The sequence below is a fragment of the Amaranthus tricolor genome, chromosome 9 (assembly GCF_026212465.1).
Source record: "Amaranthus tricolor cultivar Red isolate AtriRed21 chromosome 9, ASM2621246v1, whole genome shotgun sequence".
NCBI classification, from domain to species: Eukaryota; Viridiplantae; Streptophyta; class Magnoliopsida; order Caryophyllales; family Amaranthaceae; genus Amaranthus; species Amaranthus tricolor.
Genome location: NC_080055.1, coordinates 9,333,607 through 9,352,518, shown reverse-complemented (window position 1 = coordinate 9,352,518; position 18,912 = coordinate 9,333,607). Strand labels below are relative to the sequence as shown.

The 18,912-nt window shown below is 35.4% G+C and overlaps 2 protein-coding genes across 5 annotated transcripts in view; both read left to right on the top strand.

Annotated features, from left to right (window-relative positions):
• Positions 1-1,635: 1,635 nt before the first annotated feature.
• LOC130823755 (protein FAR-RED ELONGATED HYPOCOTYL 3) lies at positions 1,636-9,975 on the top strand. Of its 4 annotated transcripts, XM_057688495.1 has the most exons (9): positions 1,636-1,957; positions 5,377-5,417; positions 5,524-7,718; positions 7,827-7,883; positions 8,027-8,098; positions 8,181-8,246; positions 8,326-8,391; positions 8,806-8,862; positions 8,951-9,974. In XM_057688495.1, exons 3-9 carry the CDS (start codon positions 5,550-5,552, stop codon positions 9,008-9,010), a joined length of 2,547 nt encoding a protein of 848 aa, XP_057544478.1. In that variant the 5' UTR covers positions 1,636-1,957; positions 5,377-5,417; positions 5,524-5,549; the 3' UTR covers positions 9,011-9,974. The 4 variants fall into 4 exon arrangements, with proteins under 4 accessions (XP_057544478.1, XP_057544479.1, XP_057544480.1 ...); XM_057688496.1 differs by lacking the exon at positions 5,377-5,417 and having other exon boundaries at positions 8,951-9,975; XM_057688497.1 differs by lacking the exon at positions 1,636-1,957 and having other exon boundaries at positions 1,980-5,417.
• Positions 9,976-12,262: 2,287 nt separating this feature from the next.
• Positions 12,263-18,912, top strand: part of LOC130824396 (protein SUPPRESSOR OF FRI 4) — an 8,082-nt gene continuing 1,432 nt past the window's right edge. Inside the window, exons 1-6 of the mRNA XM_057689397.1 lie at positions 12,263-12,792; positions 16,116-16,216; positions 16,692-16,806; positions 17,384-17,808; positions 18,019-18,170; positions 18,253-18,306. Of these exons, the coding sequence (XP_057545380.1) occupies positions 12,602-12,792; positions 16,116-16,216; positions 16,692-16,806; positions 17,384-17,808; positions 18,019-18,170; positions 18,253-18,306 (1,038 nt within the window). The 5' untranslated portion in view covers positions 12,263-12,601. The remainder of the gene's footprint in view (positions 12,793-16,115; positions 16,217-16,691; positions 16,807-17,383; positions 17,809-18,018; positions 18,171-18,252; positions 18,307-18,912) is intronic.

Sequence of the window (18,912 nt, the reverse complement as noted above, 5' to 3'; positions counted from 1 at the left end):
AGGGTCCAATAGGGTCTTGGACCCATGACATCCCTACTGGCTACCGCACACCAATTGCACACACAACCGATTATTAATATAATATAGTAACCACTAATTAAAATGCGAAAACTTAGAGTTAAATTCACATGTATTGCTCATTCGTTTATCTCTTCTTACAATAGCAATCCTCAAACTAAATGAAGGCATAATATTTGAAACTAAGATAAGTAAAAATGGAAAAGAAAAAACAACCAAAATAACCCAAAATCGTTTGAAACTAAGAAGAGATAATTATGGTAGTAAAATTTACCTAAAAGAAATAGATGAAAAAAGGACTAAATTTATACCTTTCGATTAAACAGAATGAATGAAAGAACATACTTTTACTCTAGTATGGAGGTTAAGTTTTGGAAGACAAAATGGTACGCGGAATAACTGGGAATAATGTTGCATTGGTCCGCAATTACGTTGGGTCACAACTAGCTCTTCTAGGGCACTCATTCTGCAAGCCACTCACTTTGCAGGTCAACCCTATGAGCCTGGTTCTGATACCATTGTTTTAGATGAACAAAAGACTAATTTGGTGGGTGAGATAGCTCGTTTGCTTGTAAACCCCACACTAGGGATGGTCATGGGGCGGGTTTGGAGCGGGTCTGGCCAGACCCAAACCTTTTTATTTTTTGTAGATTCAGACCCAAAATTTTCAGACCCAAACCCAGATCCTCCAGATCTGAATGCTTTAAGGTCCTTAATGTGTCTAAAAAAATCTCTTTGACTTGTCAATAAATATATATATATATATATATATATATATATATATATATATATATATATAGTAAGATAATTTAATAATTATAAGGGTCCGGATTCGGACCCTCGGATCCGGACCCGTCAATTGTTTTTTAGATCCATATCCGACTCGGATTCGATGGGTCTCAAAAAGTAAGATCCAAACCCTTAAAAAATGGACGGGTCCGGGGAGGGTCTAATAGGGTCTTAGACCCATGACCATCCCTACCTCACACCAATTGCACACACAACCGATGTGGGACAAGTCCCATACCTTGCAAATAAAGTATGACAAACGTTCTCGTTGGTCACTGTTGCATTGGGTCATGGTTGCGTTATTGGATCCTAACTGACTCTTTAAGGCCGCCCACTTTGCAAACCAACTAGTTTATAGTTCACGCATTTCGAGTCCAACTCTAATACCATTGTTATAAGACAAACATGAGAGCTCATCCAAAAGACTAACTTGGTAAGTAAGAACGATTGTTTGCTTATAAACCCTACACAAATTGCATACACAACCGATGTGAAGTCCTATACCTTGCAATGAACCATAACAAATGTCCTCGTTGGGTCACGATTACATTGGATTACGACTAGCTCTTCCAGACCACCTACTTCGCAAGCCATCTACTTTGCAGGCCACCCACTCCGCATGTCAACTTTGTAGGCCACCCACTTCGAGCTTAACTCTGATACCATTGTTATAGGACAAACATAAGAGCTTACCCTAAAGACTAACTTGATGGGCAAGAGAACCCATTTACTTATAAACCTCGTACAGCCAATTACATATACAACCGATATAAAATAAGTTCGATACTTAGAACACAACACACACAAGTTTTTCACATTATTGGGTTGATCTTGAGCAATAAAAATCCCAAATGGTTGATTTGATGTGGATGCACCAGCAAACACGCGCCATTAAAATACAATAAGAAGAACATTGGCCGTGTCAACCACCGCAAATTGTTCATCCACAAACACCCAAACACGCGCGAATTCAATTACCTCAATCGAAAACAAAAAATTCCCAATTCTTCTAGTACTCGCGTGTATGAACAAACCCTAATTTCCGAATCTCAAGCTTCTCTCTCTCCTTCACTCGCTCTCCCATCTCGCGTGACTCAGTTGCAGCGATCTCTCTCTCCTTACACCTTATGATTTGCTGATTAATTTAGAGGTACCTTTTTCCTTTCTTCTATTTTTCTCTCTCTTCCCTCATTTCCCTCCCCCTCAATCGGAACTCAATTTTCACTTTTTAATCCGTAATTGTTTTCTTGTTATCGATTATGATATTAATAATTATACTTTTTAGCTAGATATATATATGTATTTTCTTGGATTCAATTCTAGGGTTTCAGTTCAGGTTTATGGTTTCATTTTAGTTTTAGCCTTTAATCCCTAATTGTTTACTTGTAAGTGAATATAATTTAATAAAAATAGCTTTTATCAGAGTTTTTATGCATTATCATTAAATCATATGTTTGGGCTTCAGTTTAGTTTGAGGGTTTGGTGATCAAATACCTTATTGTTCAGGAGTATTTATCTGTGATTATGATAGGATATGATGCAATGACAATAACTTCTATTTGGGTATGTCATTTTAGGGTTTCAGTTTTGGTCTTGGGTTTGATGATTTTGTGGTGTGATTGAGTTTTAATTTTTTGATACTTTTTGTTTTTTTTAATGACTATGCAGTGTTTGTAGTTTGATGTGTTTTTTTTATTAGGTCTTCGCCATAATATGGATTATCACCATACTGAATAAAATGGTTAAGGATTACTGAATGAAATTGAATAAGGAAACTAAAAGAAACTTCTAAAGAAATGAAATCTAGAAGAAACAAAATAAATTGAAGAGGGAAACTACAAGAAATTTTTTCAAGAAAGTAAATTGAAAAAAACATAAAAAATTATCAAAGCAAAGGATAATTGAAAGAAGAAAAAACTAGTTGACAAAAGAAGACGGAAAAGTGAAGAAAACATTGAAGGAGATGAACTATGATGAAAAAATCTAAAAGAACATAAAAAGATGAATAATCACAAGAAAGAAGATAGAAAGAGAAAAAAAAGAAATCAAGGAAAACTGTAAGCAAACCAGAGCAAAATTTCTTTCTTTTCCTTCTCTTAAAAGAAGGCAACCTTTATTTTAATTGTTATTGTTATATGTCTAATTTTAAAGGAAAAATTACCGTGAATAATACAATCTTTTAACTTTTTCCCTATAATAATATAAACTATTGATTAACCATGAATAATATAACTTTGAGATGAGTTTTCCACCAACATCCATGACCTATTAGTAACCTATTATTGTAGGTCATAGTTGCGAAAAATAAATAAACAAACTAAAATAAAAATTTAAAACAAACCTCTCCTAGCCTTTTCATTACAGCCACCCCATATCCTCACCTTCACCCAATGTCAACCACCCCTCCCCCACCCCCTTTGCTAGCTCCACCTCTTCCCCACTCCCTTCGACAACACCATCCCTTCCCCAACCTAAGCAACCTAAAAAAATTAAAACATCCCCCACTCCTAACCTCTCCACCACAGTCACCCATCCCTTCCCTTCATCCACTGTCAGCCACCACTCTCCCACCTCATTTTCCGGTGCTACTCCACGGTCAGGCACTTCTCACCCACCACTTTGCAGGCACCACCCCCACCCCCACCCCTTTACTCATCTACACATGCACCCTTACCCACACTTACAACGAAAAAAATAAAATAAAAAATAAACAACCCCTCCCCTAATCTCTCCACCACAACCACCTTCTTCCCTTCCTTCCACTACTGTTAGCCAAGATTTCCTTTTGCAGCGGAAAAGGAGCATGATTTTTCGATTTTAATTGGAGAGGAAATCAACATTTTAGTGGTGCGTGAATGTGGGGGGAGTGGTGGTGGTGCCTTTGTTGGTATTGGGGGCTTTGTTGGTGGAGGGTGGCAGCGTAGGCAACAAGGTTGTGGTGAGGAAGGTGGTGCTGTGGTCCAACATGGAGGCAGGGGAAGGGGAGGCGGTAGGATGTTGGTGGATGTTTTGTTTTAATTTAATATTTTATTTTTTGCCCTAAAGGACCTATATTACAGGTTTTAGGTGAAATTGGATGTTGGTGGAAAACTCATCTCAAAGTTTATATTATTCATGATTAATCAATAGTTTGTATTATTATAGGGAAAAAGCTGAAAGGTTGTATTATTCACGGTAATTTTTCCAATTTTAAATTCATTTTCTTCAAATAAAACACTGAAAGCATTTAAAGCTCAAAGTGATTTTTGTAGAGCCTAGCCTCCATTTTAGTCGCACTTTTTAAAACTAACAATGTGATTTTCTAGAGCCTCCATTTCAGGTGCACTTTTTAAACTAAGGTAGTTGTGTACTCTATCTAGAGTTATTGGTAATAATTGAAAGTTGGGCCAATCAAGACCGGTTTATGCATGTTGAGAAGAATGCTAGATTACTGATAAGTGAGAGGACAACAAACTAGTGACATTTTGCTCTCCCTTGAAAGGCTTATGTTTTGTACTTTAGTAATTATTTTCAAATCGCAACTTTTTCTCTTACAACTAAGAAATTTGGGAGAATTGGTGCAACCAAAAAAATGCATGAGGTATAGGGGTGGTTAGGGCGAGAAGTCAAACATTGATGTTTATGTATGTTTTCACTATTGCAAGAGGTTATAGTTTGCTCCCTACACCATTCATCTGTTTTGCAAAATGTTAATTGTATGATAAAATGCGATTGAACTAAGTACTAAGTGTGAAAATCTGAAATAGGTTTTCAAATCATTGTACTTAGTTATGCGCACAATTTTTCCTATCAAAATATTAGAAAATACAATATATTGACTTCTGGCTCTAAGGTATCTTGCACCAGTATTCTGTTACTCTTATTCAGTTGATATGATGATGTTCCATTACAAAAATTGCTATGCTTATGTGTTTTCTAATTGAAGGCTTTGGAAATTTATCAATTTCAAAGAAAGAAAGTCTTTTGTAGTCGATAGAGATGATTCAAATGATGGTGAGGTATTAGGTAATGAACAATATGATGACTGCACGTGAATTTATCTGTAATTTCTAATAATGTTTGCATATGTGTAAACTTTTATTGCTCATGTACTTTTCTTGCTGTTGGCATGTCATTTGAATCCTTGAATGCTTGGGAGTTGGTAGAATGAAATTTGAAGCCGTGCCAATCTGAATCCAAATGATTTTATCTGAATGAGTGAGCATTATGGGCCAGCGCCTCGTCTGAGGAGCTGTTTTTGTGTTTTTTTGTTTTGTTGCTTGATTGACTTTGTCTGAACATGCCCCCATGGTGTTACCTTGAGGGTCTCAACTCAAGGTAGTTTTTTCCTGCTGATAATAATCAAGAGTAGCAGGATATATACGTTGTACTCACTTTGGGGGTTCTAGGTAGCCCCTAATTTAATTTGACTGGCATATCCGCATATGTAGATTGTGCTTACTGTAGTGTGATTGTAAGTTTGACCTTTGAAGCATGTGGTACCTGCACATGGACAGTTCCATCCAATCTATCATGAACTGCTATCTATTCCTGACTAAGCTAACATGATCTCATTGTGGTTGCTTTTAGAAACTCATACTGCCAGAAGCTCTTGCATCCTTGTTCGTTGGGTATTGTTCATACCTTTTCATTCTCCTTCGTTCAGCAGCAATCAGCACTCAGCATTCGTAGTTGGATCTGATGGATTTTGCATTTGATTCATTGATGTCTTTTCAGGAAGGTAATTGAAGCTATTTTTCATCATGGATATAGATCTTAGATTACCATCTGGGGTGCAAGATCGGCAAGATGAAGATGAAAATGCTGTTAGTGATATGTTAGACAGAGAAGACAAACTAGATGATGGAGTAGATGCGGAGGATGCTCTACATGCTGGTGAGGTGCATGTTGAAGATGAGCTAACTCTGAACTCTACTATATCAGATACGGGTGATTTTAAAGAAGATGCAAACCTAGAGCCTCTAGCTGGTATGGAATTTGTATCACATCAGGAAGCATATGCTTTTTATCAGGAATATGCTCGTTCAATGGGATTTAACACAGCTATTCAAAACAGTCGCCGTTCAAAGACATCAAGAGAGTTTATAGATGCAAAGTTCGCATGTTCAAGATATGGAACCAAGAGAGAGTATGACAAAGGCAACCGTCCCCGTATTCGACAATGTAATAAGCAAGAACCTGAAAGTGCTACTGGTCGACGATCTTGTGGAAAGACCAACTGCAAAGCAAGTATGCATGTAAAAAGGAGGCCAGATGGCAGGTGGGTGATACATAGTTTTATTAAGGAGCACAACCATGAACTTTTACCTGCTCAAGCTGTCAGTGAACAAACGAGAAAAATGTATGCTGCAATGGCTAGAAACTATGCCGAATATAAAAATGTGGTTGGTTTAAAGAATGATTCGAAGATTCCATTTGAGAAAAATCGTAATTTTTTACTAGAAGCAGGGGATGCTAAGCTCTTGCTTGATTTTTTCACACGGATGCAAAATGTGAATTCTAACTTCTTTTATGCTGTAGAGCTAAGTGACGATCTGCGATTGAAGAGTTTATTATGGATTGATGCCAAAAGTAGGCACGACTATGTGAATTTTAATGACACGGTCTCTTTTGATACGAGCTATATAAAAAACAAATATAAAATGCCTCTTGCCCTTTTGGTAGGGGTCAATCAACACTATCAGTTCATGCTGCTTGGATGTGCTATAGTTTCTGATGAAAATCCAGCGACATACTCATGGATACTTCAAACATGGTTGAAAGCAATGGGTGGATTAGCTCCAAAAGTGATTGTTACTGACCAAGATATTGCTATTAAGTCGGCTGTTTCTGAGGTTTTTCCAGGTACTCAGCATTGCTTTCATTTGTGGCATATTCTGGGAAAGGTTTCAGAAAAGTTGGGCCATATCATTAAGAAACATGAAAATTTTATGGCAAAATTTGACAAATGCATTTACAGATCTTGGACTGATGAGGAGTTTGAGAAGCGGTGGCAGAAACTTATTACAAGATTTGAACTTAATAAAGACAATGACTGGCTTCAGTCACTTTTTGAAGATCGTAAACTATGGGTTCCATTATATATGAAGGATTCTTTTTTAGCTGGAATGTCCGTTGTCCAGCGTTCTGAGAGTATTAATTCTTACTTTGATAAATATGTACATAAAAAGACTACAGTTTCTGAGTTTTTAAAGCATTATGATACAATTATTCAAGACAGATATGAGGAGGAAGCCAGAGCTGATTCTGAGACATGGAATAAACAACCAGCTTTGAAATCTCCATCTCCTTTAGAGAAGCATTTGTCAACTTTATATACGCACGCGGTGTTCAAGAAATTTCAAGTTGAGGTTTTGGGTGCAGTCGCATGCCATCCTAAGACAGAAAGACAAGATGAGGTGTACACCACTTTTAGGGTTCAAGATTTTGAAAAGAATCAAGAATTCTTTATTACATGGGATCCGATGAAATCAGAAGTTTCTTGCATGTGCCATCTGTTCGAATACAAAGGTTATCTTTGTAGACATGCAATGGTTGTTTTCCAAATGTGTGGCCTTTCCATGATTCCATCTCAATACATATTGAAGAGGTGGAAGAAAGATGCCAAAGTTAGGCATCTGATTGTAGAAGGGACTGAACAGGTACCATCCAGGGTCCAACGGTATAACGATTTGTGTAACCGAGCTATGAGGTTGGGTGAAGAGGGATCACTATCTCAAGAAAGTTACACGATCGCCCTCCGTGCTCTAGATGAAGCATTTAACAACTGTATTGGGGTGAATAATGTTTGCAAGACTCTTCCGGAAGTCAGCACATCAGCTAATCATGGGCTTCTCTGCATTGAAGACGACAGTCCCAGTAGGAGCTTTAGCAAGACCATTAAAAAAAAGCATCCTACCAAAAAACGGAAGGTATTTTGGTGTATGTAAACTTTTTGGTACATTAATAGCATACATTTGCTTAGGAATTACTTGCTTTGTTCTGTTTGTCATGTTAAAATGAATGTTTCTTGTGTTCAGATTAACACAGAAGCAGAGGCAATGACTATTGGGTCACAATATAACTTGCAACAAATGGTATAGTCATCTTGTTTTCTTTTCACCAGTTTTTAGTGAATACCCTTGGTAAATGATTTTTATCACGTTGAGCACTGAACATCTTTGAGGCCTGATATATTTGTAAATGTCTTAAGTGGCTTCTGGCACCTTTCTGCCTGCAGGATAAGCTGGGATCCAGACCTGTAAGACCTCTAGACGGATTCTATGGCCCACAACAAGGTGTTCCAGGAATGGTAAAAAAATGCAATGTTCTCAGAAAATGTTTGGTTCTTGTTGTATGGTGAATCATAATGCTTTTGTTCTGGTTTTTGGCAGGTGCAACTGAACTTGATGGCTCCAACCGATAATTATTATGGAAGTCAACCAACAATTCAAGGACTTGTAAGTCATCTGGTGTGATTTTAATTTCTAACACTCAACTGTGCAACTGTTAAGTGATAATGTTTCTTTGTTTATTTAGGGACAATTGAACTCAATTGCGCCTAGCAACGATGGCTATTATGGTCAACCAGGCATGCATGGGCTAGTATGTTGAACACTATTTCTCTTGTTTTATTTACGTAGTTATTGGTGCCGGTTATTTATCACCCAATTGAATCACATAGAACTTAAAACCACTTTAAATTTTCTTGTGAATATCTTTGGAGTTTCTGGTAGACTGGTAGTATCAAACTGTCTACTTTCTGCTAGAAAGGTTGCTTTGTTCGAGTTGAAAATAGTTTATGTTTTTAACCCTATGTGGAAGTGGATAGTTTTGGGAATTGGGCATAACACAAGGGTTAACCCAAATCTGTAATTGATTTTAGGACCGTGGGAAAAAGAAGTTGTAGTCTTTTAAGATAGGTCCTTGGTGGACATTTGGTTGCCTCTTCTTTTACGCAGAATAATTGGACGTCCTTTAAATAGGTAACATTAAGCTTCTTCCGAATTCTATGTGCAGGGTCAGAGTCAGATGGATATTTTCCGCTCACCAACTGGTTTCTCATATGGAATTCGGGTTAGTTTTACCTGTATGAAATTAATATGAGAAGCTAGAATATATACCGGTTTCATGAACAGTTTCACAACTGTACTTCTATCTGTAGGATGAGGCCAATGTTAGGTCTGCACAGTTACACAACGATGGAGGACCAAGACATTCTTAAAAGACATCCGCTATTCTTCCTTAAACCGGTTCTTGGAGATTGGATCGCGGAAGGACTTGGTAAAAACAATTTTATTGTTTTTGTAGATTTAGATCACCTTAAAAGCTTGTCTCCTGAACAGCAACCCGAAGAATATTTAGCGTCTCACCTCTTGGCGTTCGCGAGTCTGGGAGACCTTGTCGTGTACACTCCTTTAGTTTCATGTAAAAGTAGAATCAGGGCTTACCAAATTACTCGTGTTATGCTAGGATTGTATTCTAAGTGTACAAACCCGTTGTATAATTCTTTTATACATCTAGTTTAATTGTTCAATGTTAGTTACAATTTTGTAAGCTTCTGTTCATGTTATCTCTGTCAATCAAGGTTGCAGCATCTCGGAGACTGTTGATCTATTGATATTGAGGCATTCCGACTCTGATCATAGACGGGCAAAAGGTAACTTGTGAGATGCGAATAAATCATGATGATGTTGTCATAGATAGAACTTTCATTTGAAACCCGCATGTAAATCATTTTATTGATCTTAATTCGACCAAATTTGTTTAAAACTGAGAATATGGTCAGTGATTGAGGGCTTTTGCTTTCATTCTTGTAACAAAGGTTTGATTTGATGTTCGATTTTCTTTCTTGACCGTAGGGGTTTTCTATTATACTTCAAACAAAAAAATTTAAAACTACACGTTCCACTTTTGCAAAAAATAATAAGAGTTCAATATCAACTAGGCTATTATTTAAGAATTTACGTAAGATTTAGAATATGATTAAACTGAAGTATCGTAATCTATACTATGAGATACGTTGTAACTTTGCATGCCACAAGTATATTTATTCAGTAATAATTTATAAACAATTTTATTTTAAGTTTGTATTAACAAAATATTTCAAACAATATAATTTATATATTTAGTAATTCTTTTGTTTTCCTTTTTATATGATATATGATTTTATTTTAACCGCAAGCAAAAAATGTACGTGTAGCTGTACGGGTCGAGCTTAGGAAAGCGAGTTAATGTTGTCCGATTTATAATCACGGGATACGAAACAATCAACTATGATTGATTTTAAATCTATTTCTATAGTAACGGTTAATTCAAATGCGCAATTATGATAAATAATAAAGCAAAAACGATAAATTGATGTGAAAATAATAATAAAGAAAGTCTAGGATATCGGGAATCACCTAATTCTAGCATGGAAATTAATTATTCTTCTAATTTATATAAAACTTAATCTTTAAGGAGTATTTAAAAGTGATCTAATTAATTTCAAGCTTTTGTTCTGTTGACCAATGTCTACTTAAGACCTTACTAATTTTAATCGTCAAACTTCTGTTATATTGGTTAAACTAGTATGAATTACCTAAATGTACCTTAAATTTAAATTAATTATAATCTCAAACTTACTTTCGTTTTATTGAAAAGGTTATAAAAATATTTAAACCAAGGTTCATTAAACATAGATTCAAATTTCATACAATTAATCGTACAACAAATTAGGATCAATCCCCCAATCCTAAAAAAAAAATCTACTCACAAAACATAATAATCAACATTAAATCAACAATAAATAAAACTCTAATCATTATCTACACATTTTTTCTTTTTATGCTTTAGTCAATTTAATTTTTTATATTTATCATGATGTTATAATTAATAATAATATTATTATTTTTAATAATTTTTATAATTTATATGATGTTATAATTAATCAGTATCTAAGCTATTGTGTAATTTGCTTAATTTATTTACTAAATAGATTATTATTAAATCAGATTAACCCAAAATAAACCTGTCAAAATGACCTTTTAAAGTTTCTTAAATTTGTATGTATGTAAACAAGTTAAGTGAGTTCTAATCAGATAGACATGATCTGTACCTAATATGTTACATGTTACAAATTAGGTTAGACTGTCAGAGATGTGATTTTTGACCCAATCAGTTAAACATGTTAGCTTCAGATCAAGGAATGTGTTTATATTTGACCTGAGCATGAACCTGACCAAATTTGATCTAAACTAAATATTGGCTATACTTAAGTAGATCGGAATTCGATTACAACCTACAACATAACAAATCTTACCCAACATTATATTCGGCTCAAAGGTGATGGTCTCACATCTAACTTTTACCCCAAATCGAAGTTTTCCCCACAAACTGAAATAACCTTTGCTTGATCAACTCAAAGATGATTTGGTTGATCAACTCAAAGATGAATTTGCCATGATTGAACTAGATTACAACCCTAAGCACTTAAATTGAGCTCCATCCTAATCAAAACAACCCCATTAAAATCATAACTCATTATCTTCGAACTCAACTATCAAAATAAATCCGACTTGAGCATCACATCACCACCAAACGAACATCAAATATTGATACAACATGACTTGAATCGATTCGACTTCGACTTAAAACACTTGATAGGTTAATTGGGCCAAACTTGTTGTACTAGTGACATCATACATTATGCTAAAAATTTTGAAAAATTTCAAGTGTCACAATTAAAGATAGTTGCCAAATAAAACTCATTTGTTGACTAAAGAAAAACGACACTATATTTAATTTTGACCAATATCTCCACCATTAAAGTATCTTTGACTATTATTTATTTATAGTTCAATTGAGTGAATTAAATACTATAATATAAAAGGATAAAGGACATTTTCAGTATCCCGCACAAGGTAGAGTCCGGATGAAGTTCTTTTTCTAGAAAGATGTGTACAAACCATACCTGTTCCCCTCAAGGAAGGAGTAAAGAGGATGTGCGCAGTCAAGAAAACCCTTAACTGATAGCACCTAATAGGGGTCGATCTCAAACCTTCTGTTCAACATGCAATAGCTCTATCCATTGAGCCACAGACACTTTTGGTAAATTAAAGAATATAATATATTGCATAATATGTTGTTGACATCATATATTATACTAAAAAACTTGAAAAATTTTAAGTGTCACAACTAAAGATAATTGCCAAATAAACTCATTTATTGAAAATTCAAAAATGACAAATTTTTAATCTTGACCAATATTTCAACCAAGAAACAATCTTTGACTAGTATTTATTGATAGTTAAATTGAGTAAATTAGAGACTATAATATACGACATTGTTGTCAATTTTCAAAATTGCAGAATTACTTTAAACATATAACTTTCAAATTGAATGTTTTTATTGCAAAACATCTCTAAATTTATTTTTTAATATTATAAAATATATATATCGACTTTCTACATTAGTAACTCTAGTAAAGCTTAAAAGGGCTCTGTTAGACTCATCAAAGGAAAACGAGTCCAAAATTTCCCAACTAAATCTACGACGCTTCTTCACACGCCCTCCTCCTTTCCCCAAATTGAGGAACAAATTCGATTGACTCAATACTCGCATTCCTTCCAATTCAAACCTTAAATCTCTAATTCTCTTCATCAGTTCGACTTCACCACAATCCAATCAACAAAATCCACGCCATAAGCTGTTCTACTTTTATCGATTTGATTCAATTCCGAACTATAACAAAACAATATAGTAGAGAAATTAAAAAAAAAAAAAGAATCAAGATTCTTTTTTAGGGTTTGATCTTTGAAGTAGTTTGAGAAGAATGGGGAAGAGGAAGAAAGCAGTTGTTAAAGTTTTTTGCTATTACTGTGATAGAACATTTGATGATGAGAAAATATTGGTACAACATCAAAAAGCAAAACACTTTAAATGCCATGCTTGTAACAAGAAGCTTTCTACTGCTAGTGGAATGGTTATCCATGTTCTTCAAGTTCATAAAGAGAATGTTACCAAGTATATTTTTTCTCGTCTCTCTTTTAATTTTTGTTTTATTAGGTCTGATTTGATTGTAATTTTGCATTGTTTAGATGTTTCTTATTAATGTTTGTTTTTAATGCTTGTTTTTAATGGTTTTGATACTGGACTGATTTAGCTTGACGTTCTTCAAAATCTTTGTAATTGTACCAGATGGCTTATTAGTTTGATTCAATCTGGGGTTAACTGGATTGATTGGAGGAGTTTTTTGTTGAAAGAATTTCTTGATGGTGTTAGTTCTTAAATTTGTTATTTTGGGGAAGAGGAATTGTTTGTTTGTCGTTCTATGAAATATGTGTTTTAATGTGATTTTTAATTGTTTATGAGATTTTGACTTGGATGAATAGGTATGTTTGTTGTTGTGGAGTTAATTTACAATGCGAGTCCAAATGAAGGAATTTTGTGCATGTTTTTCTTAAAGCTCTAATTAATTAATTTTAATATTCCATCATTTTTATGTTGGCCTAAACTATTTATACGCCCTAAAATTTCGAAAATATGAAGTAAACATGACAAATTATTGTATTATTTTGTCCCTTCCTTAAGTCATATTTTGAACCAAGTAGCATGGGTTAAACTAGTTCGGTTTGATTCTAGTAAGCTTTAGTAAGCTTTATCCTTTTCTTCTTTTCTCACATTTCTGCTACTTAATAATTTTTTTTTGACTAAATAGCTTCTAATAATTTTAGTTTGATTCCAACAAGTTGAGGAGAGCATGCTTTTTGTCATGTGTTGAAACAAATAAAGCTCTTGCTGTGGTAACACTTTGAATATGAGTCAGGGAGTTCGGGGGAGGGTTCTTAAACATTGATGGAGAGGTTAACTATAATTTTAGTGGAAGAAGAACTTAAATAGTAGGGAATTTCCACATAGTAGCATCGAACTTTCATGAACCACCAGTGGTAACACTTTTGTAAGATTTTTCCACATGGTAGCATCCAGTTTATGCCTTATTTAACCGTCGTAGTATTTTCCGTTAAATTCTTGTCAATTTCCGTTAAATTCACCATTTTGACGTTTCTACCCATATTAAGTGTTGGTTCTTGTCTTTATAATTTGCCCTAAACATTTTAGAGTGTTGATGAATTAAACAGTGAATTAAACGTCAAAATGGTGAATTACACATTTGAGAGCATGAAAACGGTTTAGGGCAAATTATAAAGACAACAATCAACACTTAATAAGGGTAGAAACGTCAAAATTGTGAATTAAACGGAACTTAACAAGAATTAACGGAAAGTACTACGGCAGTTAGATAAGGTATAAACTGGATGCTACCATGTGGAAAATCTTATAAAAGTGCTATCACTGGTGTTTCATGAAAGTTTGATGCTACCACATGGAATTTCCCTAAATAGTATTGGGTCGGAGGATGTAGTTATCGTCTTGTTTGCAGGGTTTTTCCAAATGCTTGGTACTATGTCAAAATGATTCTGGAGTTGTAAAGATGGAGGTAATTGGTTATTGGGGAGCTTTTGGGGATTAACTTTGTTTGAATCTTGTTTATTAGCTGCTGATGAATGGCTTAAATTGTGAGTAAACTTTAAGCTTTTGTTGTCTGTCTTTAGTAGGTCATAAACTTATATATTGTCCCCTTCTTTTTACTGAAGGGGGAAGTGTACTTTGACAAGTTTTAACATCTGAAGCTGTTATATTTAGACCTTAGGGAGCCCTGCTTAAATTTCAATGATGATAATTTGAAGCACACATGCTCTTGTAAGAGACCTCCTCTCAAAGATATTAACTCAAACAAAGAGCCCATGTTCAAATTTTCTTTATAATTTGCATTAGTTATCTTATTTAGCCCATGTATAGAGCGCGTTTCATAGTAAGACCGCCTTATACAACAATTTCCAGTTGAGGTAAACTTTTGCGTAAATTGGACATTCATGAGGTTTTAACTTGTAGAACAGATTAGAAAAAATGTGCTTTGTGATGGAAGCAATTTATTGAGTGGCTTGGAGGCTTGGAGCTAATTTGCGTCTCATATCACCAAAAGCAAGTAGGCGTGACTCATGAGCATCAATGGTGCTGATTTACTTGCTTTGCAATTATCCTATTCATGGATCAAAGAATGAGAGTGTTGGGTTGTTAATGCCGAAGAGGTCAACTTTAGCTATATTAGGGAGTGTTGGAGGGGGTGACTTGCTGACTATATTGCTTTTAATAAGCTTTCATTATGCTAACTTCTCCTAAGATTTAACAGTGTGGTAAAAATTTTCTAGAGTTTTAAAGTTGGTGAGTGTGTGATTGTGTTTCAAGATTTGGCTATACATTTTTTTTAAAAAAACTTTGTTGCACAATCCTGGTATATATTTCAGCGACAAGTTTAAGAGTTAGATGGCATAGGTCATACTCTGTTCACTAATGGTTTAGTTCTTAGATCAAATGCCATTCTAAAGAAAATTCGATCCAAGCTCTAATTACATTGTTTCATGGCCTATCCAAATACTTATAAAAATAGTCTCAAAAAGAATAAATATCCTTCTTTGTCCTCCACAGAAAACCAAGTAGTTTGTTTTAACATTTACTAGACGATATTTTGTCTCTAGCTTCTATTCTTCTTTAAACTATTGAGGTCTGGTAGCTATTACATGCGTTATTCTTCTTTTTAGCTTACCTAAACCATATTTTGTCCTTTTTTGATATGCAAAATTAAATGTGAATGAACTTTATAAGATGATGTGGATATTCATTGTGAACTTAGTTTTAAAAAGCTCTCCTAGGCACGTCTAGGTAGGTGATGGGATGGTGGACTTGATACGATTTGGGGAGGCGATTTCTTAAGGTGAGCTCTTAAAAAGGGCAAGCGCTTTAGGGCGCAACAATGCCTTTTGGTCTCAGTCTTAGAAGGAGCCTATTTGATGTGGGTTCCCACCGGATATATTTTCACTTCTCTTCTTAGTTTTTTTTCTCTTGTTCTGGGTTTTTTTGGGGTTCTTTTCAGAATTTTTATATAATTTTTTTTTTGGGTTTTGGGGTGCCTCACATCCCAAGGCCAGCACTTTTGCATGGCGCCTAGTGCCAAGGATTAAGGGACCCTTAACGCCCTAGGGAACCTTGCACCTTTAAATTTATGGTTGAGAAAATTACCTACTAAATTTTGAGATGGTAATGTTTGTGTATCATATTGAGGTTAAACCTCTGTAATTATAATAATGTATTTTAATGTTTAACATTGCTTGTGATTATCAAAATAGTGTACGGTATTAAGCTGTGTATATTTGTTGAGCGTGCAGTTCCTTCATAGCATGTGGATATTTTTAGAATCACATAATTGATTATACTTGATAACTTTGTAGGGTGCCTAATGCTAAGCCTGAAAGAGAATCCCCAGATATTGAAATATATGGAATGCAGGGGGTTCCAGCTGATGTATTGGCTGCTCATTATGGGGAACAAGGTATGCTCTTCTATTTTTGACGTGACTTTCTTCTCTACAAAGTGCAAAGTATGCATTAGTTGCATTATGCATTTATAATTAAGGCTACGTACAAGCATTAGGATACCAAAGCACCATTCTTAAATTTGAGGCTTTATGAGAGTATTCATGGAGACAGTTTTATTGTGATTGTTGCTTCATGCAATCTTTTGAAAATTTTTTATAAATGACATTTGATTTTAAGGAAAGGGTGGCAGGATCATTTTTCATGGAGTGAGTTTATTTTATACTGATAAATGTTATGTGTTCTGAATTGATTCTAAAATATAAATATTTTGAATTCTGATCAATGTTATATCTTCATTAATATTTTTGCTGCTTCATAAGCTTATTTGTACTTGCATTTCTTGGGGCTGTTAGTCACCTGTGTAATGGTGTTGACTTGGTCTCTCATTTATGCACTTACCCACATACCTCACTTTGCTTATTTTTGCAGAGGAGGAACCATCTTCAAAATCCGTGAAAGTTGTTCCAACAATGAATATTGGTGGCGTGATGCCAAGGCCGCTTGGTTTTGTACCACCAACTTATGGAGTGATGCAGCCACGCATGTATGTTCTTAAATTGTTTCTTCTATAATTTCTATCATATTTCTCTTTCATGTTTTGATTTTAGTTAATAATTGTCTGTAACTTGGACTAGTATATGTCTGTCAAGTTTTGCTTTTTTTTTGTGCTCTAATTGAAGCACCACGTCCCATTATTCCTCGATAGCATCTTTGGCTAGTCGTTTGGAAGGAGACAATAGGTTATTGGTAAGGAGCGGTGTGTTTAGAGCGAGTTTCTGGTAATTGCCTGAATCACCTCACGCTGTTTTAGTCACGTAGTTTTAGAAATTTGGTGCGTTTTCCAGACTAGGGATATGCTTTCTACTTACAGGTTTGCATAAAGATTAGGATTCAAGCTTTAGACATATTGGCTCTGACCCTTGTTATATAAGAGACTTTTGTACTAACAAGTAGAATTGGATCGATTTCGTGAAGGTATGATGCCTCAACCTTTTCTGATTGTAACTCTGGATTGCCATTCATGTATTGGATTCTTGGCTTGCATTCTTTTGGATCTTTGCTATTAATGTGTCCTCATGCTGATTCTAACTTTCTTTTACTTATTGGATCGTTGGATGCAGGTATAATCCAGCTGTTCCAACACCTCTTGGTTGGCAAGTCCCTCGTCCACCTGTATGGTATCCTCCGCCTCCAGCTGTGTCGATGCCTGCAACAGTTTCAGCAACCCCCGCAGCTTCAGCTCCTTCACAGCAGCCTCTATTTCCTGTTCAAACCATTGCCCAACCATTGTCTAATGTAGCTCCTGTGGCACATCCTCCTTATCCTCCTGGTGTCCATTCCTCTCCAGTGCCTATCCCTGTTTCACAGCCTTTGTTTCCGGTTGGAGCCGCTGCTAGTTTGCCTAATCAAACTTCAGCACTTTCTACACCTGGACTTCAGTCATCCATGTCTACAAGCATCTCAACAGACATCAGAGCTTCTGCAGCTGGATATCCTGGTGCCCCCCTTCATGTGGCAAATAATTACCACATACCAAATGGTCCAGGTATAATCTCAGCTTTTTCAACATCTTTTTGTTCACTTCAATCATATATATCCTTAACTGCTGGTATTTTCTTTGTGACGTTATACCGTTGAAATTCTAAAACATGCCAGATTTTAGTCTTTTACTCATTTTTCTGGTTTTAACTTTGTTTTATTGGGAAATAGAATATAATTGCTTTCCTCTTTTAATCTTCTTTTTTTTGGCTTACAGTGGCAGTTGGCAATTCACATTCATATGCATCCGGCCCGAACACTGGTGGTCCATCAATTGGGCCTCCTCCTGTGATTGCTAATAAAGCTCCAGCAAACCAGCCGGCTGTTAATGAGGTTTACTTGGTGTGGGATGACGAGGCCATGTCAATGGTAGGTTCTTCTAATGTTTTGTGCAAGTTATGGAGACTTCTCAGCCATAAGCCTTAAATGACCGGATCGCAATTTTTTTCAGGAGGAGAGAAGAGCATCGTTGCCAAATTATCAGGTTCACGACGAAACCAGCCAGGTAAGTTGGAACTACCCAGATCTCTAGCATGCTCTTCTGATATTTTAGTCTGAATTGTTTTTAAATGATTTTCTGGGACTTGATAATATTCTTCCCTTTATACTTGAAATAAAGGTAAAATTTTTGTTTTATTTCCGTTTGGCTTATATCTTATGGGAGCATACATAACGAGGGGTTGAATGTGTTTCTGACTTCAAATATGAAGTAATAATAACTTTTTCATTTCAATAGCTTCGACTTAGCACTTATTCTAAGCGCCACTATCCAGTTTCCACGGAAATTCTGCTGCTTTTGTGGGCATCAAAAGGTCCAAGTAGGTATTTAAATGTGTTTATTTTGGCTGGTTGGTTTGCAAATCTGACAATTACGTTGTCAGCTCAAGGTTTCCTGCATCTTGCACCAGTCCTCCACATTTAAAGGTGTATTTATTTTGCTGGTTTGAATTTAAATTTGCTGCCTATTTGTTATTCTCCCCATGCGTAACTTCAAAGTGTGGGGTTTTGAGTGGAAGGCGAGCATGCCAACAGGCTGTTGCCATTTGTACCGTTTCTTTGTATCTTTTATGACTTTGCACTGCTTTCCAGGTCAGCTTCTGTCTAAATTTTG

Bases quoted from the DNA above. Each gene is read 5' to 3' on its own strand.
- LOC130823755 (XM_057688496.1), top strand. From the start codon at position 5,550: ATGGATATAGATCTTAGATTACCATCTGGGGTGCAAGATCGGCAAGAT. The intron at 7,884-8,026 runs GTATAGTCATCT...TTCTGCCTGCAG, and splicing joins AATATAACTTGCAACAAATG to GATAAGCTGGGATCCAGACC. The intron at 8,392-8,805 runs GTATGTTGAACA...TTCTATGTGCAG, and splicing joins AACCAGGCATGCATGGGCTA to GGTCAGAGTCAGATGGATAT.